Genomic DNA, 24941 nt, shown 5'->3' on the forward strand with positions numbered 1-24941 from the left:
GACCATTACATCGGCAATATACAGGCTAGCAATGCAGGCAATCAAATTAAAGCTTCAAGCATGGGCAGAGAATAATGGCATTTTGGGAGAGCTTCAGAATGGCTTCAGAATATGTAGGCGTTCGCATGATAACTTGTTTGTTCTTACTCAGTGTATTGAAATATCAAAAGGAGAAAGCAGACCGTTGTATGTGGCCTTTTTATACATTACAGGAGCCTACGACAACGTAGATCGCAACATTTTGTGGGATATTCTGGAAAGGGTGTAGGCAAAGGTAACGATTGTCTACAGCTTTTGAGAGAGATTTACCTAGAAAATACCGCTTGCGTTGAATGGGAAGGGGTGAGCAGCGAGGAGAATGTTCATATTGCTACGGGGTAGTATTTCCAATGACGAAGAGCCGAGCAGGAAGAAGACGAAGACGATGATTGGAAGCTAGCGCGGGCTGTTGCCTCTTGGTCAACTGCGGCGTATCGCCTTGTAAATATACTTGTAAATAGCTTTTCGTCGGTGTCTTCCTACGTAACATATTTGGTGGAGGTGGATGTTCCCTGTACCTCGTCACGGAGCTTCGCAGTGGACGGTACGTCGAGCCTTCCTTCATGGCTCCCGGCGACGACAGCCCGACTCCGCCGGCTCCGACACCTGCTGCCACTTCGACGACCTACATCACCCTCTCCGATCCCCGTGATCCTGGCGTATTCTCGGCAAAAGATGGGGAAGACGTCGAGGACTGGATCAGCCTGTACGAACACGTCAGCCGCAATAACCGGTGGGACCCTACTATCATGCTCGCCAACGTCGTCTTTTACCTCGGTGGCACACCTCGAGTTTGGTATCGGACGCACGAAGATGAGCTGACCAGTTGGGATTCGCTTAAGCAAAAGCTTCGAGACTTGTTCGGCAACCCCTACGGTCACCAACATGTCGCGCAGAAGGCGCTTTCCGGTCGTGTGCAGACGTCAACGGAGCCCTACGTCACGTACATTCAGGACGTCTTGGCTCTAAGCCGCAAAGTTGACGCACACATGACTGAGTCCGACAAGGTCTCCCACATCCTCAAAGGCATTGCCGATGACGCCTTCAACTTGCTCGTATTTAACAACGTCGCGATGGTGGATGCAGTTATAAAAGAGTGCCGCCGCCTGGAATTCGCTAAAAGCCGACGTATCGACCAACAGTTCGCCCGTCTGCCCAACACCCCAGCGACATCTTCCTGTGCCGACGCTCCTCGTCCCAACAACACTGGCGATGTTACCAGGATTGTCCGGCGTGAGATCAAGGCCGCCTATCCGGCTGCGTTCGACTCCAGCCCCTCCAATGCACCTGCAGTCACTGTTTCCCTGATCCAGGCTGTTGTCCGCCAGGAGTTCGAAAACATGGGCCTTCACACCATCTGCTCGGCCCATCGCCCTGATGCCCACCCGGCTTCTTCGATTCCACCCCGTCCCGCATCTTGTTACCCACCACGTTTCCGCAACCCCCCTGAATGGCGCACTGCAGACGACAAGCCAATTTGTTTTCACTGCCATCGAATTGGGCACATTTCCCGGCACTGTCGCAGTCGCTGGAGTTCCCTGAATCAGTCTACATATACTGTCCACTCTCGCCCCCCAGGTGGCCTTTCTCGTCCCTATGCTGTCCGATGAGATAATGCCGCCACCGATTCTCCTGCGCCGAACCGCCCCTCTTCTCGTTCGCCTTCGCCCCAACGACGACAATCTCGCTCTCCCTAGCCCCGTCGTTCCTATTCGCCGACTCCCTTCGGACGCCACTCCCAGCCGGAAAACTAGACGATTCAGCGCCTCGAGGTGACGCTGCATTGCTCCCTACGCCGCCAAATCCTCTCCTGACCTTGCCCACTCATCTGAACCTTCTTGACGTGCAAGTCGACGGTGTTCCTGTATCAGCTCTCATAGACACTGGGGCGCATTTGTCGGTACTGAGCGCGGACTTTCTAAACCGACTGAGGAAAATAATCACGCCCGCCACGACGCCTGTTGTCCGTGTCGCCGATGGCGGAACAGCCCCTGTAATTGGTATGTGTGCCGCCCGCGTCTCCTTCGCCGATCGCTCCACTACCGTGCTATTCACAGTCATCGCCCACTGTCCCCACGACATCATCCTCGGCCTCGACTTTCTCTCCGCACATTCTGCTCTCATCGATTGCTCCGCCAGTACTCTCCGCCTCGACCTGCCTGTTCTGGATACCGCTGAACAACACCTTATTCGCCTCAGTTCCGTCGACTTCGTTCGCTTGCCACCTTCGGCGCTGACTTACGTTGACTTCGTGTCATCCCCACCAGTGCCCGACGGTCACTACATCGCGGCTCCTTTGCAAGACGTCCTCCTTACACACGGGATCACACTACCTCATACAGTTTTATCTATTACGGCGAATTGCGTCTGCCTGCCAGTGGTCAATTTTGGCTTGACGACACAGGTGCTGCCACGCGGGATGTCTCTGGCCCAACTTTGCTCATTCGAGGATCACTCTGTAGCATCGATTTCAGTAGACGACAATTCACCCGATCCTCCTCTACCATCGCAGTCGGCAACTTGTACCATCGCCAACTTACAGAAAATGATTGCACCCGACCTGCCGTCCGAGCACGCTCGTGCGCTCTACCGCGTTCTGCTTTCCTACCAAGATATTTTTGACTTTAACGATCGTCCTTTGGCCCAAACTACAACTGTTAAACATCGCATTAATACCGGAGATGCCCCTCCTATTCATCTCCGCCCGTATCGAGTATCACCGGCTGAGCGTCAAGTTACTCCCACCGAAGTTCGCAAAATGCTTGCCAAGAACATTATTGAACCGTCATGTAGTCCATGGGCGTCACCGGTTGTGCTGGTAAAAAAGAAGGATGGCTCATGACGCTTTTGCGTGGATTATCGGCACCTTAGCAGGGTTACCGAAAAGGACGTGTATCCCCTACCTCGGATTGATGACGCCCTTGACTGCCTCCACGGTGCTCGCTATTTCTCCTCTTTTGACCTTCGCTCCGGCTATTGGCAGATTGCCGTGGACGATCTCGACCGCGAGAATACTGCCTTTGTAACACCCGACGGTCTTTATCAATTCAAAGTGATGCCGTTTGGCCTATGTAACGCTCCTGCCACTTTTGAACGCATGATGGACTCCCTTCTTCACGGTTTCAAAAGGTCCACGTGTCTGTGCTACTTGGACGACGTTATAGTATTCTCCCCAACATTCGCTACGCACCTCGAGCGCCTCTCAGCAGTCCTGGACGTTTTTCGGCCAGCCGGTCCGCAACTCAACGCATCGAAGTGCCAATTCGGCCGTCGCCAGATTACCGTCCTGGGACATCTCGTTGACGCGAACGGAGTGCAACCGGACCCAGGCAAGGTCCATGCTGTTACGCACTTCCCTGTACCGAAGTGTGTCAAGGATGTGCGCAGCTTCATCGGCCTTTGCTCGTACTTCCGCCGTTTCGTCAAAAATTTCGCGGCCATAGCACGACCACTAACCGCGCTTTTGAGAAAAGACGCCCCTTTCCAGTGGGGCGATAATGAGGCCTCAGCATTCTCGCTTCTCATCGATCTTCTCACAACGCCTCCCATTCTGGCCCATTTCGATCCTTCTGCGCCTACCGAAGTCCGTACTGATGCCAGCGGTCACGGAATTGGCGCAGTACTGGCACAACGCCAGCGTGGCCACGACCGTGTTATCGCTTACGCCAGCAGGCTCCTCTCGCCCGCGGAGCGCAACTATTCCATCACTGAGCGTGAGTGTCTGGCCCTAGTTTGGGCGGTTGCGAAGTTCCGCCCATACTTATATGGCCGACCCTTTTCCGTTATCGCAGACCATCACGCGCTTTGTTGGTTATGCTCATTGAAAGACCCTTCAGGAAGACTTGGTCGCTGGGCCTTACGCCTCCAAGAATATTCGTTCTCTGTCACCTACAAATCTGGCCGACTACACAAGGACGCTGACTGCCTGTCTCGCTACCCGGTAGACGAGCCTGACGACGCCGACAGTAGTACTGCCGACGGCATTTTCTCTGTGTCTGCCTTCGCTAACATCGCCGATGAGCAGTACCGAGACCTATCGCTGCGAGTACTCATCGAGCGTCTGCGCTCTACACCTACCGACGCATCCGTTCGCCGATATGTCCTCCAGGGCGGCATTCTGTACCGAAGGAACTTCCTCCCTGATGGCCCTGATCTTCTTCTTGTCGTGCCAAAACATCTACGACAGACAGTGCTCTTTGAGATGCATGACGCACCCACTGCAGGACATCTTGGGGTAACCCGCACGTACGACCGCGTCCGCCGCCGCTTCTATTGGCCTGGTCTCGCTCGCCCCGGCCGACGCTATGTTGCTGCCTGTGATCCCTGCCAGCGTCGGAAAACGCCTCAGATGCTACCTTCCGGTCATCTGCAGCCGATCACCGTCCCTGTGGAACCGTTTTTTCGTGTTGGATTAGACCTGCTTGGTCCCATTACCACGTCTTCCTCTGGGAACAAATGGGTAGCCGTCGCAACTGATTACGCCACCCGATACGCTATCACGCGGGCTCTACCTACCAGTTGCGCCACTGACGTCCCGGACTTTCTCTTGCGTGAAATTATCTTAGTGCATGGCGCCCCGCGACACCTGCTTACTGACCGTGGTCGTAACTTCCTCTCGAAAGTTATCGCCGACATTGTGCGTTCCTGCTCTATTCAACACAAGCGGACTACCTCATACCATCCTCAAACCAATGTCCTGACAGAGCGGTTAAACCGTACTCTTACCGACATGCTGTCCAAGTACGTTTCGAAGGACCACCACGTTTGGGACGTTGCCCTTCCTTACGTCACCTTTGCTTACAATTCTTCCCGGCACGACACCGCCGGATTTTCTCCATTTTATCTACTCTACGGTCGTGAACCGACCTTGCCCCTTGACACGGTACTTCCTCCTGCTGCGACCTCAACAACCGAGTATGCGCGCGACGCCATCGCCCTCGCCGATCATGCACGCCAGCTTGCCTGTGCTCGACTGATGGACTCGCAAACCACGCAGCAGCGTCAGTACAACGCCCGCCACCGTGACGTACAGTTTTCACCTGGTGCACTCGTGCTCCTGTGGTCGCCCTCTCGTCACGTCGGACTTTCCGAAAAGCTCCTTTCGCGATACACAGGGCCCTACCGCGTGCTGCGCCAGGTGACGCCTGTGACGTACGAAATTGCTCCTGTGAGCTCAACCTCGTCATCTACTCTGGCGTCTAGTGATGTCGTGCACGTCAGTAGGCTCAAGAGCTACTACACTGTTTCAGAGTCCGGCCTTTAGTCGCTCCGGGACGGCGCTTTTGCCGCCGGGGGTAGTGCTACGGAGTAGTATTTCCAATGACGAAGAGCCGAGCAGGAAGAAGACGAAGCCGACGATTGGAAGCTAGCGCGGGCTGTTGCCTCTTGGTCAACTGTGGCGTATCGCCTTGTAAATATACTTGTAAATAGCTTTTCGTCGGTGTCTTCCTACGTAACAATATCAACAAGGGACTGAGACAGTGGTGCCCTTTATCGCCGATGCTGTTTATGATGTACATGGATAGGATGGAGAGGGCGCTAGAAGGATGTAATATAGGGTTTATTATTTCATACAAACAGGTGGGTACAGTAGCAGAGCAGCAGCTCCCAGGTTTATTTTATGCGGACGACATTCTGTTGCTAGCTAACAAGCAAAGTGATTTGCAACGTCTAGCTAATATCTGTGGACAGGAAGGCAACAATTTAGGTTTGACATTTAGTGTTAGAAAATCAGGTGTTATGGTATCCAATGAAAACAGTGGTGAGTGGGGATAGAGGGCCTAGAAATACCTCGGGAACCTAAATATAAATACATTGTTATATGGATAGTCGAAGGCAATAGATATGTGGAAACACAGCAAAAAATCGTAACAGTAAAGGGGAAGGGAAATGCAGCCATAATGAAGCACAGAGTGCTATGGGGATACAGTAGGTACGAGGTCCTCCGATGTATGTGGAAAGGTGTAATTGTTACAGGATTTACTTTTAGAAATGCGGTTGTTTGCTTTAAATAAGGGGTACAATCAGGACTCGACGGGAACCAAAGGTCAGTGGGTCGCCTCGCATTGGGCGCTAACGCGAAGACTACAAATGCAGCTGTGTAGGGTGATATGGGCTGGACTAGTTTTGAAGTGAGGGAAGCTCGCAGTAAAATTGAGTATGAAGAACGGCTGAGGAATATGGAAGAAAGTAAATGGGCTGGGGGAGTGTTCAGGTATCTGTACAGGAAAAACATTGATTCATAGTGGAAGAAAAGAAGTAGCAAGCTTACCAGCAAGTATGCGACCTGTAGGGTGGGCAACACAGCAGCAAAAAGGTCAAGCGGAAAGTCAGAGAAGCTGAAATAATCTCATGGGTGGCGGCAATGGAAAACAAACCTGCCATGAGTAACTATTTCAGAGGAAAAAACGAAATCAGGAAAGAAATAATTTATGATAACTCAAAGGGCAGCTCATTACTTTTCGAAGCGAGATCGTGATGCCTTAGAACACGCACCTATAGAGGGAGATATAAGAAGGAAGAAGAAGCATTTGCTTGCTACGGTAAAGCTAGGCAAACGTCGGATGATGTTTTATTAGAATGTGAAGACGTCTACCCAGCAGTCGATTTAAGCACCACTGGCCTCCTTGAAGCCCTTGGCTTCAGGGAGAGCAGTGGTAAAGCAAGCATGTCCGCAATAGGCATTAGTAAGAGGCGATTGGAGGATTGGTGGAAGAAAAGTAAGTGTCCGGAGTGACAAGCGTAAAGAAAGAAAGGAGACGAGGAAGAAGGAGCGAAGCGAGCGCGTGGAGCCGCCATCTTGGAGAAGAGGCGCGCTATGAGAATGACATGGTGACCGGGGCGCAGCATTCCAGGAGAAGACGGCCGGAGATCACCTCTCTGGGTCCTGCCCGAGTTTCTAGGCGACGCATCGACGTCCCACCCGAGTACCAGTCTCGGCGAGCAGATGACCGACGTCCCCGGAACTACCGCTGGCCCGGACCTACCTGTCAGGACACGTCAGCGTTTACGCCGCTGAAGCGAGACGCGCAGAGGCTGGCTGCAGCCCGTCGCCGTCCCGTCCAGGTAACTAAGCTGGGCCGGCGCGCACCGGGAGCGCCAGCCGGCACGAGCACCGCTCTGCCGGAGCGCGACAGCTCCTCACCGACTGTGCCTTCGTCACGTCGGCCGGGGCATCGGTGACGCCGGACGCCAGCGACGACTGGAGACAACCGGATTACAACGACGCATCACAGACTGCGGGACGCAGAACGCCCCCCGAAGAAAACCGCTACTGTAAGCGCCCCTACTATAGCGTATAGACGATCGCCGCACAGACGTTTGTAAACGCGGTAGTGCGAGCGGTAAGCTTAGTAAGGGAAGACGCATGCCGTGTGCTCTAAGTGGAATGTTACCGTTTTTTTCTGTTCTTAAAAGTCCATATTGAATGAATGTTGTGTGTGCTGCACCTTGCGTTCATGTGTTCCTTCTGCCTGCTCAAGCAAGCGTATCAGGCGTTAACCTATGCGTGACAGTAGGCAAACGACTAAATACGGAGACGTACAAAAGCACAGTTCGCAATATGGGATCAGAAAATTTGGGCGTGGTAGTTCATAGTGTTCTTTTTTCTTCTTTTTTTCATTGCTTAACCTAGGTAGGACATTACGCAGTATAATAGCAACAGCTTGGTGGCGCAACCCACAGCCCCGTTCCAAAGGGGACGCTCATAATATCCATCCATCCATCCATCCATCCATCCATCCACCGGAGGGAAGCTGGCCATTGTCCCTCAACTCGCCGGACCACTACCTCACATAAGTCACCGGCATGTGAAGAGGAACAGGATAGCCGACGTTAGCGGTTTGCAAGATGGAGCTATGTCGTGGTGCATCCAGAGACAGCTGAAGATCCAGTCGGGAGGCGAAAACCCCCGGCCGACGTCTGCGGTGGTAGACCGACAGATGGTGAAAGTCCGTCAGGATCTTGGGCAGCGAGGTACCACCAGCCCGACGCATGCTCAGATCGGGATTTCGGCGAGCAAGCTAGAGATAAGCCTCGTGTATTAAATTTGTTGATGGATACATTTGTAGCGCGCACAATAGTCGAAGACTCAGAGGAGGTGGACACGCGTGCGCTCACTCACAACTGTTCATTTTTTTATAGAGACAGAACATATTAGCGCCAGCTATCTTCACTGAACATGTGCAACACGCGTCATCAATTTTTATATAAACAGATTACAAAGGTTCAAGCAGTATTCAAGCATACAAATTATTTGCCAGTGATAGCAACCAATGGGTGACTGATGCATTTTTCAGGATACAGTATAGTATGTAACGCTTCTGTAATTTCACGTGTTAGTTTATTTTTATCTGCAAACAAAATATTATTGTCTAAAATACTAGTTCACAATGACGTAGGTTTCAGTGGTTAGACAAGTGCGAATTATTTTCTGTTCTGAAGGAGTGTTGACGTTCTTTTTGACGACTGCTTATGCACCGACCAGTGCGTCCTAAGTACACGTTGCCGCATGTTAACGGAATCCGGTACACAACACTTATTCTGCATTTTGTGAATTGTTGATCTCTTCAAAACCGCATATGCATTTTCTTTTTGTAATGTCAAACTTTTTTGAAACGGACTACGGAGTGTTTGTTTTTATGTCGAGTTCCATCTCATGCCTCTGGTTCACGGTCGATCAGTTGTGGACGTTATCGCCGGTCAGTAGTCGAACGATACGTAAATGTACGCGGCATGGGTGTGTTGTCACCCATACCCTCCGTTTCGGAGGGCAAGTAAGTACACTCCAACTTTTGACAGTCTGTTAATTCGTACAGCAGTCAGTTTACCGACAATTTTTAATTTTATTTAGTAAGTGCCATTGGCAGTTTCCTATTGTATTCATTTGCTTTTGGAGAATATTCGGCTCTTGGATCTTCAGTTGCGTCAGTTTTGCATGTTGGCCAGGTTAAATTAATTTGCTGCATTTCGCTTGTTTTTGGTGCACAGTAACAATACGTCTACTTGTTTGCATATACACCTGCTAGTTCAGCGCACGCACACTGACGTCCAGGATGTTGTGACGCACTTAATGTGAGCGTTTTGATGCTGCTCTCAGAACAGAAATCTGCGAAATGCATTACACAACCGCAGCACTAAGCTTTATTAGCGATGCTCCCAAGTGTAACCATTCGTGCCGTTTCATTGTCTCATAGAGATGAAACTGCGTCAAGTGGGCACCATCCCGTAGAAGGCTATGCGTAATTTTCATCGGATATTTTTTTCTGCCTCAAATATTGTACTAGACAGCTAGGAAAATTTCTCACTCAAGAGGAAAACAGATTCTGGCGATGTGTTTTGCTATTTGCGCGCCGTCATCAACAGGCTGTTTCTTTGGTCAGGGGTCTCCAGGTGATCGCAAATTACCCCTGTGATGTTTCAGCCGGCTCTATCATAAAATAAAAAAAATTAGCTCCATGGTTTTACATGATAAAATCACTAGTTGTTTATGAGGCGCGCCGTAGTGGGATAATTCCATTTTATGAGCCGAAACCACAAAACCACGGGCTTTGAAATAATTTTGACTTAACGCGGTTCTTTAAATTTCACCAAATTCTGGGTACCCGAGCGCTTTTGCATTGCGCTCCCAGCGAAATGCGGCCGCCGCTGCCGGGATCGAGACCGCGACCTCCTCAGCAGCGCGATGTCATAACTACTGAGCTACCACAGCCATGGCGGGCTTCATCATATGCCTGCATATATGCTATTCTCATCACGTCACCTAATCCTGTGGTGCGCTTGACTCTGTCGTTTGCTTTCTGTTGGTAGCCGGCGTCGGTACTCCAAATTCTACACCGGTTATCGGCTCTGCCCATTACGCGACCTGACCAAGTACACTTCATTTAATCATAAATACGACATCAGCTATATCACTTTGCATTTTGATTAGTACCTGTGTGTCCCACTCTATTAAGGCTACTGCTACTACTTTCGTTCCATGGCGTGTTGCGCGATCGTTAAGTTCATCTTAAACTTCTTTGTTGTCCTACAAGTCTCACCCCCCGTAAGTGAATAATGGTAGAGTGCTCTTAGCGTAAACATTAGGAGAAGCTGCCGCTTATGATTTGTCAGGGCCTGCCGTATGTGCTCCAACAATTTTTCTTTCTCATGACTACCTTCTGATGATCGGGACCCCAGTTCATGCGGCAGATGTAGAACGAAATGAATGGATTCGGCATCTTGAGGACATCTGAAAGCAACGATTGTGGGCTTTTCCTGAAATCACGCGAGGATTCGACTTCGTGCAGCGTATGCCATGCCTAATTTTATTGTGCTATTTCTTCCGTGTGGAGACGTGAAACAACGGCACAGGTATACAATACGAAAGGGGTAATAAGCACGAACAAAGCAAGCAGTTAAACATTTCACTGTGCCCGACATGTCTTTAATAACTCACGTATGACATTATACATTATTGACTCTTTCCAGTGGTAGTAAAAAGGAAAGGGAACAGCAGAGAAGCAATGCAATGCTGGTCTTCTTATTTCCAACTAGGGTACTTTTTGCACTATTTAATGTGGAATCACGAGTCTTGGTCGAAGACAGGATAGTGCGTAGCTACGGAATAGAGCAGGACTCAGCAGGGTAAGCTGTGTAGTTGTTGGCCATGGTGATATTCTTGTAAGTGCTCCAACAGGTTTCTTTCTGGGCTGGTGTGGCATCTTCGTAATACCAAAGGACGTCTCCTGTTGCGCCGAAAAAACGTAATTCAGGACATGAGTGGTTTAGAGTACGCATAAAAGTAACACGCGGTTCATAATATAGTGCAGAAATCAAAATACAGCATGCAGTGCAAGTGGAAAAAGAAAGCCGTCGAACAGATTAGACGTTCCTTAATTACACGCGATGGCGGTTTTCCGAGTTGGATTAGGAATGCGTATTATCTAAACACAACAACGCAAAAAAGAAAAATATACTTTGGACTCACCTTTCTTTATTGCGTGTTTGGGTAAAACATTGTTTTATATTCACGTTAAAACTGTTTCACTTGAGTTTCCTTTTTTCTAACAATGCGCGCGCATGTTAAACATAGTTTGAAAGTTAGAGAAAAAATACATTCCGCACAACCCTAGGCAAGTGTTTCTGAATGTCCGTACAGACATAATGAAGGTGTGTGTATCCACAGGTACTCGAAGCATGCTTCGAATACCCATGCGCATGCTTGTACCATCCGCTCTCGGAGGAGAGGGAGCCCGTACCACCCAATGAAGGAAGCGGCTTTTCAAGCAACGAAGTCCTCCTAAGCAACTCTTTTGCATTCCCACCGTCAGTCGTCATCGCACTGATTTTCTCTTCGTACGTGCAGCCCCCGCAGGTTCTGCTTAGGCCTTTTCGTGATATTACGTTTTTTTCTGACGTCACACATACTTCTTTTTTGCAGCCAATGACGTTTGTTGAAGAGCTGCTAGGTGACAGAAGGCCTGGGCGTCCTGACCATGACGTCATCTGGGACGGACGACGCCTTCATAGAAATGGTTTGGAAAGCATGATCGCGGGAAACGTTATTCGCGTCCGTCGCTGAAATGTGTCGTATGTTGGTTCATCGACGTGCCCGCCAAGTTAACCTCCCGGAGCCCTCGATTATCTGGCCAAATGCAACGACAGTGGAAGACGCCGCCGCGTACAAACAGCAAAGAGCTGAGCACTGCAAGAACATAAGGGAAAACCGCACTATTTTACCCCAACTTCATGCTTCACTGAACACGGAGCAAGTTCATGTCATTCGTAAATTCAAACGAACACGTTCTCAGCCCACTAATGCTCTAGAACTTAGGTTGGGGGAGCACAGCTCACTCCCCGAACTGTCCAGAGATAAGGGCAGATACACATCACATTCTGTACTGATGTAACACTGCCATCACTTCTCCTTATTTTCCTTACCCTTCCGCTCCTTCCTGGAGGGCTTGGCTCCACTCGGATTGGCCTTAGAGGAGAAAGCGCTCTTCTTTACTGGGCCTTAGTGTTGGCCTTAAATGAAGCTTTTTCCTCCTCCTCCTCCTCCGCCTGCGCTCACGACTCAAAACGCACAAACGCTCTCGTAAGACACTGGTTCTCAAGCATGTAGCCGTTGCAGACTCGTAGACTCGGTCACAAGTTGTTCAGGTACCCCATTGAGGATGTTTTTATAGCTTTTGTTTACAAACTCGTGAATTAAAAAAAAAGCATCAATCTCTGAACAAGAAATGGCCTTTCTTGCCCTGACCGCCACTTGATAGCTTACCACCCAGTAATGTCAGCATCAGAAAACATGGCCTTCGGTTATATCGACGACTGTATGGCATGCCAGCCAAACCGTCAGGCTTAATGACAGCCCTGGCGTATCATTGAAGCTTGTATCGCTGTCTATCTCGCTCCGCCTCCTGTGACAGCACGGTACACCCTTTCCTTAACGCGTATAACTTGTACAACTTCTTCCCGCTTTCCCTTCAGCGTTCTCCCCAGCACAGCCCAACAAGCCTAGCTCTCCAATAAGCTATAATGAACACGGCCATCCACAGAAGAAAAAAAAAATAGGAAGTGCAGGGCTTGAGAGGTTACTGTCAAGCGTCTTGATGCCTGCCATTTGCATCGCCAATGAGCGGTTTCCCCGTGCGGCTGACTGCGGGACAAAGTAATGAAAAAGCGGCGATGGCTTCACAAAAGCTTGAGCGAAACCACGTGCCGACAAAAATATCGCGCATGCTTGCCAGGCACAGACGACTCTCGAGTCGTAAAGCAGGAAGACCTGTGTACTCAGTACACAGGTCTACTATCCTATTGTCTGCTATCCTAGTGCCAACTATCCTAGTGTCTACTAAACTAGGATAGTTGAGCTCTATACTGAAGACACGGCAATAGACTAGCCGCCATGGTTGTTCAGTGGCTATGGGGTTGGGCTGCTAAGCACGAGGTCGCAGGATCGAATCCCGGCCATGGCGGCCGCAATTCGGCGGAGGCGAAATGCGAAAACACCCATATACTTAGATTTAAGTGCACGTTAAAGAACCCCAAGTGGACCCAATTTCCGGAGTCCCCCAGTAAGGCTTGCTTCGTAATGGGATAGTAGTTTTGGCACGTAAAACCCCATAATTTAATTTTACCAGCAATGGACTCGGGACTAACGACGACGGGCGTCCGTTTTTACTACGCGGACTGCAGTGTCGAACTTTGAAGAGCTTTCGCTGATAAGCATTTGCCCTTTCTTCAGCTTCCTTCAGCTTTGCCCTTCCTTGAGAAGAAGTTTCCTTCAGCTACCACGGTGGTTAATCTACATTTCGTAAAGTATTCCGCTTGTGCTTACAAAGAATGCATGTGAAGTTGGAATGTTCCTTAAAAAACTTTTTCCGCATTTGCTACGCTTTCACATTATACAGCGTTCAAGGTTGACGCCGCTCGTGTCTTTAGCTTACCAACGAAGAGTGCGCCGCGCGCTGCACTTACCATCAGGGCCTGCGCCAACACCAAGTATGTCGCAAGAAACATAATCGCTGTACAGTACCACTTCTTCCACGCTGGCGTTGTCTGCAATTTAATGGCACGCATGAGAAAATGCGAGCGCGCATGATAGAAGTGTGCATAGTTCAAAGCACAATTCTGAAACAATGGGCGGCAATGCACGGGACGTATCTGGGACGTGAATACTTCCTTTTTTTATATTAACGACGACGGTCAATGAGTAATATACTCAAAGCTTTTTACCTTCCCCAATATTCGCCGCCGAGAGTGCAAACCGAGAGTGCGAACAATTGCACCGTTAGACGATATGGAACAGAAGTGTCACCAGAAGCCCCGCACAACGAATTCGACAATCACTGCCGAAACATAGTAAAGAAAGTCAATTGCGGTGTCTCTATAGATTCGTGGCAGATTCGTTGTGAATTCCCTAGTTTGCCTTTTGAGTGAACACAACGAGTAGTAATTATCCTAAAACTGATCGCATGTGCCTCTCACGGTTCTCTACATAGAACTTCGTTTTGCGCTGTGCCCTCGCTTTTCCCGTCCGCTGTCACACTGTAACAAGTTTTACTTTCTTGTTCTTTCATGTCGTAAGCGCACGCATGGTAAATTCCACAGAAACTAGTAATGTGTAGAAAGTGTCCTAAAAGGCAAAGGAATTCCAATTTGTTAGAAGCGGCACAAAATTACCAAGAAAGATCAGACGGGTTTCCTTGCATCTTCGTGCTAGTTGAATGAATGGCAATTCTTCCTATTCATTTTGAAGCATTTTTGCATTGATTCAAAAACGGTGCTACGCTTTGGCGATAATGATCTATGTATACTTACATTGGGGAAAGAAAACAGTCACAGAATCAGAGTCAGGACTGCTTCCCGCAATCAGGGTCGTAGTCTCGTTGGTGCTGAAATATAACAAAATTGATCAAATTGTGAAGCTGTTGCACGTGCGAGCATGAATACTAAATATTTTATGCATATACACTAGGAAAAAAATACTGTTTTATACAGGGGCATCGACACCGTTAGTTGCAAAGCTATGTGCTAGAAAACGATACTGTTATCGATTAGCCTTAAAAACTAGTTGCGATAAATGTGTAAAAGAAAGTATATGGACATTTATTATTCTGAGAAGTGAATGATTCCTGCAATACTGTTTTCTAGCCACCGGACATGTCACGTGGTTTCTCTTAGATTATGAAGATATGAAGCATAGAAGTTGCTTAGTACTTAGCAGGGTGAGTACCTGGGAACAATAGCGCTAACACCTCCCTTTGTTCTGCAAAATAAGCCAGGTGCTGGTCTTAGCGAAGCAGCTAAGGCGTCGCTATCCCCTGATCCTCTAGTCTAGGAACCTTAACTATAAGGCATATTTTGGGTTGGCAGTAAGTAAGACCTTGGGCTCTTGCTGCGGTGCCGGTCCATCTGTGCTTTGCATTACACCGTCAACGAGCCAACAGTCAACTCCTTAATTTCAACTTGACCCTGGGGATATGGCGAAGAAAACAAAATATTTACACATCATCGTTACGGGGATCTAATTCATGTGCACTTGGGAGCTGGGCGTACGCTATATTCACCGAGCTGCTGCGTCACATTCGAGCTTGCCAATTGCTGCGGGGTTCATTTTGCCACGCAGACTCTGACAGTAGCAGCGTCTGTGCCTGCATTTCAGAGACTACGGTAGGTGATACAGTTGAGAGGGAAGACGGCGTTGTGTGCAACACTAACAGGCTGATATTGGAAATGACTCAACATTAATCATTCGATGTCGACAATATGGCGGTGTCCGCCGTGACGGCACCCTGCTGTCGTACTAGACGACTTCGCTGCTGGCTGTCTTCACGTCGATGCTCCAGAACTACACGAGAGAGGTCTGCGCATTGCGACCTGTTGTCCTGCAACACATGCCTTCACGTAGAAAGTGTGAATACTTTACTGTAAAATGTCATGGTCATCCGCATCCTCTCATATTCCTCTAGATAGAATACCAGGATAGGTACAATAACCCTCCGGACGACGCCTCTGCTTTTGTCATGTAAAAATGTTCTCCCTCTACATCGCTGTTGATACAAAACTAGTGCGCTCGTTTTATGGTGATTACAGCTCAAAACTCGGTTTGTTGTTCCTGCTATCGTCATCCTATAGTCGCCAGCGTTTTTGTGTCACCATCGGGACAACTTCATCATTAAGTTCATCGCCGCCTTACGACGAACAAAAGGTTTGCCGCACAGGCATCAGTTCGGTATTTAGCAGTGTTGGTGGGCAATGCGTAGTGAGGAGCCGGGGACCCTCTAGCGCTTGGAAATAAGTGCGCATTTTTATGTGGCAAGCCCAATCTTAGAGTGGTGGCATCTTTACATGTATTTGTTTGGCCACAGAAGTTAATGCCGAAACGAAAGGTGGCAAAGTTATGTTCAGTGCAACGAAGAACATGCCCCTATAAAAGGTGACGGTGTCCCTAATAAAATTTCAAATTTTTCCGGATTCGTTGAAGCATAGTTCATTGACATTTATTTTATTTTTGATCCTAGTGAATTTTAACCAAACATTTCTAAGTTCTGAGAAGGTGTTTTCATAATAGAGAAATACGTTATAGGGGCCCCTGCTTTGCTTACAATGGTACCGAACTGTTCTCTCTCCCAAGAAATATGTAGTCGGCAGTGCGTCCGGCTTCATCCAGAGACTGTGGGATCATGACCACGCACGAGAACTCAGTAATCTCCGATGTGGTGCCTCCAAAGTATTTCGACTGGGATGACGAAATAACCTGAGGAAAAGTAAAAAAAAAATGCAGAAGAGAATGAACGAATAAATCTAGGAATACCTAAACAGTTCTTATGAGTTGTGAATGCGAAAGCATTAATGTTCAATCGAAAGACGGTGAGCGGTCCGGCGAGTTCTGAACTACTCGAAGACCAGCGAGCACGTTGAGACGCTTGGCCAACGACTCTGGTATAGCACAAGGCCGTTGCACGTTGATCCGTGACGTCATGCTGCCTTGCGCGACTGCCATAGAATCTAGTGGGCACGACGTCGAGTAAGCCGCGGATGATCTTGACGTCATCGCTTTCGTCAGGTCGGGCTTGGCAATGGAAATTTCAGTCCAAGTAAGTGTATGATAATGTGTTGTTAAATCCACTGAAGTTAGCTTCTTTTCTAGGCATCTAGGCTATATGCTAATAGGATATAGAATTGGGCGAGTTGGATCAACTTTATTACGACAACCTCGTTAAAGCGACGGTGACACAGAGACACTTCTTTCCTTTGTACTTATTTTGTCGGGGTCGCCATTGCTTATGCACTGCCCTCATAATGAAGAATATATGTGCAGCGCGTATTACTTGTCTCAAGGTGCCCCTCCAGAACTGTATTAGTGACTCATTGCACGTAAAGCCAGCTGTGCAAAACGCGCGCCAAACAAGTTCCAGTTAGGTCCCCATACAATTCTTGACCATGAGTCGCATCAAGGAGTTCCGCTTTGCGTAATTCTAACGCACTAGCGACGCCCGAACTTTACAAATGCTGCATTTCATTCATATGCGTGCAGTGCACCTTTAAGTTTACCGTTCCTTTCAGAAGAGTCACCCACCTGATAGGCATCGCAGTTTTCGTTTTTAGTGCCACAGTACGTGCCGCTGGAAGCGCCTTTCGTGGCAGCAAGCGCCAGCGTCACCGCCAGAAACCACATCGTGTATCACGTGTATACTGTTGTTTCGGATGCCGTCGGTTTACAAGAGGTGCAGTATTTACGCCAGATCACCTTGACAGAGGTGCACCACTTCGGCGCACTGCTTCGTGTTTTTGCGCCGCGTTTTTCTGGCTTGTTTCTATACATATACGGCGTATACCGCGTGCAAAAATACAGGAAAGAAAGCACGTGCTTTCCGAGAGGCACGCATGTGGTATAGAAGTCTTGAATCATGAAAGTATGCAGCGTTGATAAAAAAATCAATAAAAAGAAACAGTAGAGCACGAATTTGCAGTAAGGTCAAAATTTATGAAGTTGTTTTCAAAGCGTATTCATTTCCGGCCACGTGCTCTTGCTGATTGCTAAAATCAAGCCGAAGCACCTTGGGAACCGCGCCAGTTACACCACGGGGCAAAACAACGCCGCGAACTGAAGGGAAGGCGAGCTCAAAACACATAGACGCAGCTGCGCACCAGAGTTCCGTGCTGTGTCCGTGTTTTTTTTTCAAGCTCTTACATTTAGTAGCACAAAAGCAAAACGCCCACGCATGCGTTCTCGAGAGATAGTACGAAACTACGCAGCACTGGCGACACGTTGGTGTTGCATTCCCCAAACACTGTTTTCGAGCGATGGCACTCGGTACTAAAGCTGGAATTTTGGCTCTGGCAATTTCCTTGTATCGGTGCAGGGTGCATGTCTCCATCCGCACATGCGCACGTTGAAGCACTTTCTGCAAGGATCGAAAAAGAAGCGTAAGACAATAACGGAAACGAATAGGGTCACCACCATAACGTAAAACTGAGTGTTCGATGAAAGGGGAACGCCTGCTGTATATCGCAGTGGCACATAAAGTCACTTCTAAGCGTACCGGTGCACTCCCTTTATACATGGTGTCCCCATTGACTTGGATGAATTTATTAAAAAGAAATGGCCAGGCTTAGCTTGGTTAAACCAAGGATGCGTTGCATATTGCGCGAGTTGGGGCCCAGCTTTTCCTCCGGCTGTCGTGACGTCACGTCACGTGGTTGCGCTAAAGGTCAATGGTGGCTGCCCGGCCGGGCCCAAGGGCTGAACTGAGTGATTGCAATATGCAACGCATAAAAATAGAAGCAACTTAATAACAAACATAGCAAACCTAAAAGAATGAATGAATGAATGTGTGGGTTTTATTGGCGCAAGGGCCAGGTATGGCCAAAGAGCGCCATGCAAGTGTTAGTGATTTCGCAGTGGAGTTGTGAATTCTGTGAAGTTGATGTGACGTGGCTGTAAAGGGGCCTAAAATATAGTCGCTGTGAAGTGCGTAAAATGTATGTTTAATAAAATTATGGCGGTGACAAATGACGTGTACTATGAGCATTAAGGTGCATTGTAAAATAATGATACGATATAAAATAATGCATAGGTTTCTAAAGTTAACTAGAGCACCATGGCCTCGTTAGAGCCCTTGAGACACAAGGGCCTGGAGGCACGTGCTATATAAAACAACTGTCACAGCGGCATCCTCTGGAGAGAGGATGCGCTACGAATTTATTGGGCTCATAACATGTAGGACAACCTCATTTAAAAAATTGAGGACTGCTTTGGTGTTGAAAAATGGTTCTTTACCAAAAAACATAGCTGGGTGAAGAGGTATGGAATAACGATATGCAAGAGGAAAATGTTTCTTTCTTTCAGGTTCGGCTTTGCGACACTCCAAGAGGACGTGGAGGACGGTCAGCCTCTCACCACATCGACCACAGGTTGGCGGTTCATTTCCTGTAAGCAGAAAATTGTGTGTACCAAATGTGTGCCCTATTCTGAGGCGGCAGAATAAGACATCTGTTCGCCGTGATTTTGTTGGGGAGGGCCAAAAACCTAGCTGTGGCTTTATAACGTGAAGTTTATTGTTTATTTCTGCGTTCCACATGCGTTGCCAGTATTGTCGCAGTTTCTTACGCAAGAAAGGCTTCAAATCTGTCACCGGGACAGCAGCTGCAGAAAAAGTGTTTAGTGATGTGAGTGATGTGGCCATTTTATCAGCCAGTACATTACCCTCGATACCTCTATGGCCAGGTACCCAGCATATTACTACATGTATATGTGATATATAAATACTGCATAAGAGGGAGTAAAGTTCAATGAATACAGGATTTTTAAGCTTTTGTAATGAAATTAACGCTTTTACGAGACTTAGCGAGTCTGTGTATACAATTGCTCTGTCGAGTTTTAATTTCTGTATATGTCTTACTGCAGACAGTACTGCATAAGCTTCTGCAGTGAAGATACTTGTTTGCGGGTTCAGTAAGTCAGATATAGAAAGAGAGGGACCAACCGCAGCATAAGATACACCAGCATGCGATTTAGACGCGTCTGTGTAGAATTCGGAGCACCTGTACTTCGATTGAAGTTCGCGGAAATGCATAGCGATTTCGATGTCGGGTGCGTGTTTTGTGACGTCTACAAAGGATACGTCACAGTCTATCACCTGCCACCCCCAGGGTGGTAATAGCTTAGTTGGAGGTATTAGTCGATGTTCAAGTACAGGGACATCCATTTCCGTGCTAAGTTCTCTTGCACGCAGTGAGAAAGGAAGTCTCATGGAGGGTTTATTATTAAAAAGTGTTTGACACGTTAAGTCATTAACAGTCTTGAAACACGGATGTTCTTTATTGGAGCGCACATTGAGAAAATAAATAAAGCTGATGTACGTTCTCTGAAAATGTAGTGACCATTCGTCTGACTCTGCATATAGACTTTCCACCGGGCTTGTTCTAAATGCGCCAGTAGCCAGGCGGATACCCAGATGATGAACGGGGTCTAACATTTTTAGCGCACTCGGTGCAGCAGAGTGATATACCACGGCACCATAATCTAATCGTGATCTAACTAGGCTCCTGTAAAGATTTAGGAGGCACCTCCTGTCGCTACCCCATGTAGTGTGGGATAGAACTTTAAGTAAGTTCATGGTTTTTAGACATTTTTCTTTAAGATATTTTATGTGTGAAATGAAAGTGAGCCTGGAGTCGAGAATAACACCTAAAAATTTGTGCTCTTTCTTGAAGGGAATTTGTTGTCCACCCAGTTCTACACAGGGATCAGGTACCAGGCCTCTCTTTCTTGTGAAGAGAACACAAGAGCTTTTGTGCGGGTTGATTTTAAATCCATTTTGGTCTGCCCACTTGGACACCTTGTTTAGGCCCTGCTGTACCTGTCTTTCACATACAGTAAGGTTGCAAGATTTGAAACCTATCTGTATATCATCTACGTAGACGGAATAAAAAATGGTCGCTGGCAGTGAACGACGAAGTGTGTTCATTTTAACGATAAAGAGAGTGCAACTGAGTACTCCTCCCTGGGGTACACCTGTTTCCTGTATAAAAGGTCGCGACAATACGTTGCCGATTTTCACGCGGAAGCTACGATCCGACAAATAACTTTCAATTATGTTCAGCATATTTCCACGGATGCCCATCTCCGACAGGTCTCGCAAGATCCCGTAACGCCATGCCGTGTCATACGCTTTTTCCATGTCAAGGAATATCGATAGGAAATACTGTCCATGTATAAATGCATCGCGGATATTTCCTTCAATGCGCACCAGATGATCGGTTGTCGACCGCCCTTCTTTGAAGCCACACTGATAAGGATCGAGCATATTGTTGAGCTCAAGAAAATGTATAAGTCTGCGATTTCTCATTTTTCAAAAATCTTACACATACAATGTGTTAGAGCTATCGGACGATAACTTGTTGCCAAGGGAGGGTCTTTTCCCTGCTTTAGAACAGGAACCACAATCGCTTCTTTGCATGTGGATGGGAGGTATCCTTAAGCTCAAATAGTGTTGAATAGTGTAAGAAGTGTAACTTGTGCGTCAGTATGTAGGTTTCTTATCATGTCATACATGACTCTGTCAGGTCCCGGTGCAGTGCTTTTGCATGTGTTCAAGGCAGCTCTCAACTCGGCAATACCGAAAGGCCGGTTATACGGTTCATTCTGCCTGGATTTTCGTATGATTGGCTTACGCTCTACTATTTCTTTATGTTTAAGAAAGAATTGGGAATAGTGCGTTGAGCTCGACACTCGCTCAAAGTGCTCCCCAAGTGAGTCTGCCTGGTCTTTCAGTGTATCGCCCTGTGTGTTTACCAGAGGTAGTGAATATGTTTGTCGCCCTCTTATCCTATTAACCTTGTTCCAGACTTTGGCCTCATCTGTATAGGAATTTATACTCAATAAAAACTTCTCCCAACTTCCTCTTCTAGCCAGTCGGCGGGTTCTCCTGCCTTGGGACTTTATTTTCTTAAAGTTGACAAGGTTTCCTGCAGTGGGGGAAGCGCGTAGCAACCCCCACGCTTTGTTCGGATTCTTACGTGCGATTCTGCATTCATCGTTCCACCACGGGACATGCCGTTTGCATGCCGAACCACTTACTTCACGTATGCATTTAGATGCGGCATCTATTACGAAGGCTGTGAAGTACTCTACTGCAGCATCGATTTCTAAAGAAGACATGTCATCCCATGATATACTAGTTAAGTTTCGGAATTTCTCCCAGTCTGCTGTGTCGATCTTCCACCTAGGAGCCTGTGGTGGATATTCATTTTCTTTAAGGGTTCTTAATAGTATGGGGAAGTGATCGCTTCCGTAGGGATTGTTCGTAACTTCCCATTCGTGTTCAGGCAGTATGGACGGGGAAACTATGCTCAGATCGATTGAAGAAAAGGTATTGTTTGCAAGACAGTAATAAGTGGATTCTTTCTTATTTAAAATGCACGCACCAGAAGAGAAAAGGAATTGTTCCCCGCAGGGGCGTCTGCGTCAGCAGGCGTTTGGTGTGTTGCGACACCACGTACCCGAGCACACGAGGGTTGGACCCTCCCGCGTGTAGCCGTGCGCGGCTTAGCCGTGTCTGGGGAAAAGGGGATCCTGGGGGTTGAGCCGAAGCTGGGTGTTTGGACCTTTAAGGCCCCCCGACGGAGGCAACACACCTCTTCGGCCTCGGCTTCACATAGACGGCACCCCCGGACTGACCCACCCGGGGGAAATCGGCAGTCGCCTTTTCCTGTCCTCCTCTCCAATCTTCGTCTTTCTCTCCCACTTTTCCACCTTTCCTGTCTCCTCTTTACTTCTCCTCACTTCCTAGTTTCCCGGCGGCAAGGGTTAACCTTGTGTAGCTAGCCAGCCTTGGTTATGCTGTATTTGGTTATAGCAGCGATGTACGGCTGGCGTTGGCAGGGTTTCTCTAGCAGAAAGTCCTGTCACGTCCCCCTGTTGGGCTCCATGGTGGGTGGTCGGCATCGCGGCCGAAAACCCAACTGTACTCATGGAAAACGCTTTTCCTAAACTCCCTGATCGCCCTCACAAACGAGGGTGCACCGAAGATCTCTTTCAGTTTTTCGGACGACAAGTCCAGAACTTTCCTAAATATCATGTGATACACTCAGAAAACCCAGACAAACTAGTGCGTAACATTTCACCGTTCCTTGTTTCGAAGTCTTTAACTGAAGTTTTTGGAACAGGATATAAGGCGTCGAGAATGACAAGTGGTGATCTTCTCTTGGAGCTCCGCGATAAGAAACAGTATGAGAAACTGCCGAAACTTGTCTCATTTGGGGAGACCAAAATAACAGTAACTCCGCACCGTACGATGAACACCACCCGCGGCGTTGTCTCGGACGATGACATGCTAGAGCTCACTGAAGCTGAACTCTTGGAGGGCTTTAGCGAACAGAATGTCATAAATGTTAAGCGAATTAAGATGAGGCGAGATGGAAAAGAGATCAAGACTAAACACCTGATACTGACTTTCGGTTCAAGTGTCCTCCCCGAGTCCATCGAGGCCGGTTATGTCAAACTTCGTGTTAGGCCATACGTGCCCAATCCTGTTAGATGCTTTAAGTGCCAAAGGTTCGGCCACAGTTCACAGAACTGTCGAGGCCGGCTGACATGTGCTAAGTGCAGTGACAATGAACATTCCTCCGAAACATGCCAGAACACTCCACATTGTGTAAACTGTGATGGCGAGCATGCCGCATACTCCCGGTCCTGCCCGTCCTGGAAAAGAGAAAAGGAAATTGTGACAATCAAAGTCAAAGAAAACATATCTTTCAAGGAGGCACGTGGGCGGGGGTCATACCTGTCTAAGAGCAGCTTTGCCGATGTGGCGCGTAAGGGGGCAGCGTCACAACGGCCTCCGGTGGCTGTCCGACCCACACACAGTGAGTCGGCAGTTACGCCATCTGCCCCCGCGACGGTTGCAGCTAGCGCTGCTCCGTCAACACAGCAGAGGGGACCATCAACCCCGAAGGTGGGCGCAGCCGAGGGTGCCCCGACTTCCCCGGCCCATTCCAGCGCTGGCAACAGCCGGCGCAGCCAAATCCCGCAGGGTGCCCCATCGACCTCCGGGCTGGTGGGCGCAGGGGTCTTGCCCCCCAAGGCGGGAAATTCCCTGGTAACTTCTCGCTCGCAAGAGCATGTGTCCGGCGCCTCACAAGAGGCAATGGACACTACACCTGTCCTCACGGCGCGCCAAGCGCCTAAGGAGCGGCGAGGCTCCCTCGAACGCTCCAGAAAGGGTAGAACTCCCGTTACAGGGCCTCGAAAGAGCTCTGTAACCTAAGGCATCACCTCCGTTTCCGTAAACACAGCACCAATTTTTCTTTAAATATGGATACACAAATCATACAATGGAATGTCAGAGGTCTTCTCAGAAACCTTGATGATGTGCAGGAACTTATACAAAAACACAATCCAAAAGTGCTGTGTTTACAGGAAACACACTTAAAAAACAAACACACAAACTTTCTTCGACAGTATCTAACTTTTCGCAAAGATCGCGATGATGCCGTAGCATCATCGGGCGGTGTTGCCATAGTCACTCACAGAAGTATAGCGTGTCAACCTTTACAGCTACAAACGCCCCTTGAAGCAGTGGCGGTTCGAGCTGTCCTACTAAACAAACTCATCACCATTTGCTCGCTTTACATACCCCCGCATTACCAACTAAACAAACATGAATTTCAGTCCTTGATAGATCAATTACCAGAACCCTATGTTGTTCTTGGCGATCTCAATGCGCACAGCAGCCTGTGGGGAGACTCTCGTATCGATGCGCGAGGTCGTCTCGTTGAACAGTTTCTTTTTTCGTCCGGTGCGTGTCTGCTGAATAAGAAGACACCCACATATTATTCTCTCACAAACAGAACATTTTCTTCAATTGACCTCAGCCTAGTTTCTCCTTGTATACTGCCTGAACTCGAATGGGAAGTTACCAACAATCCTTACGGGAGCGACCACTTCCCCATACTGCTAAAAACACATAAAGAAAAAGAATGTCTACCGCAGGCTCCTAGGTGGAAGATCGATACAGCCGACTGGGAGAAGTTCCGAAACTTAACTAGTATCTCATGGAATGACATGTCTTCCTTAGGAATTGATGCCGCTGTGCAGTATCTCACAGCCTTCATCATAGATATTGCATCTAAATGCATATCAGAAGTAAATGGCTTGGCATGTAAACGGCGGGTTCCGTGGTGGAACGAAGATTGTAGGATCGCTCGTGAGAAACAAAACAAAGCCTGGGGGTTGCTACGCGCTTCTCCCACTGCAGAGAATCTAGTCAACTTTAAGCGAGTAAAATCCCAAGGCAGGAGAACCCGCCGACAGGCCAGAAGAGAAAGCTGGCAGAAGTATTTATCCAGCATTAACTCGTTTACAGACGAGGCCAAAGTCTGGAACAGGGTAAATAGAGTTAGAGGGCGACAAA

At 48.3% G+C, this 24941-nt stretch overlaps 1 protein-coding gene across 1 annotated transcript; it reads right to left on the bottom strand.

Annotated features, from left to right (window-relative positions):
• Window positions 1-10440: 10440 nt before the first annotated feature.
• Window positions 10441-17326, bottom strand: LOC142590497 (uncharacterized). Its single transcript, XM_075702659.1, has 5 exons — window positions 17102-17326; window positions 16128-16279; window positions 14341-14414; window positions 13498-13578; window positions 10441-10763 (listed from the first exon to the last, which is right to left on the bottom strand). Exons 1-5 carry the CDS (start codon window positions 17198-17200, stop codon window positions 10636-10638), a joined length of 534 nt encoding a protein of 177 aa, XP_075558774.1. The 5' UTR covers window positions 17201-17326; the 3' UTR covers window positions 10441-10635.
• Between the last annotated feature and the right edge of the window lie 7615 nt (window positions 17327-24941).

The sequence above is a fragment of the Dermacentor variabilis genome, chromosome 8 (assembly GCF_050947875.1).
Source record: "Dermacentor variabilis isolate Ectoservices chromosome 8, ASM5094787v1, whole genome shotgun sequence".
Taxonomy (NCBI): Eukaryota; Metazoa; Arthropoda; class Arachnida; order Ixodida; family Ixodidae; genus Dermacentor; species Dermacentor variabilis.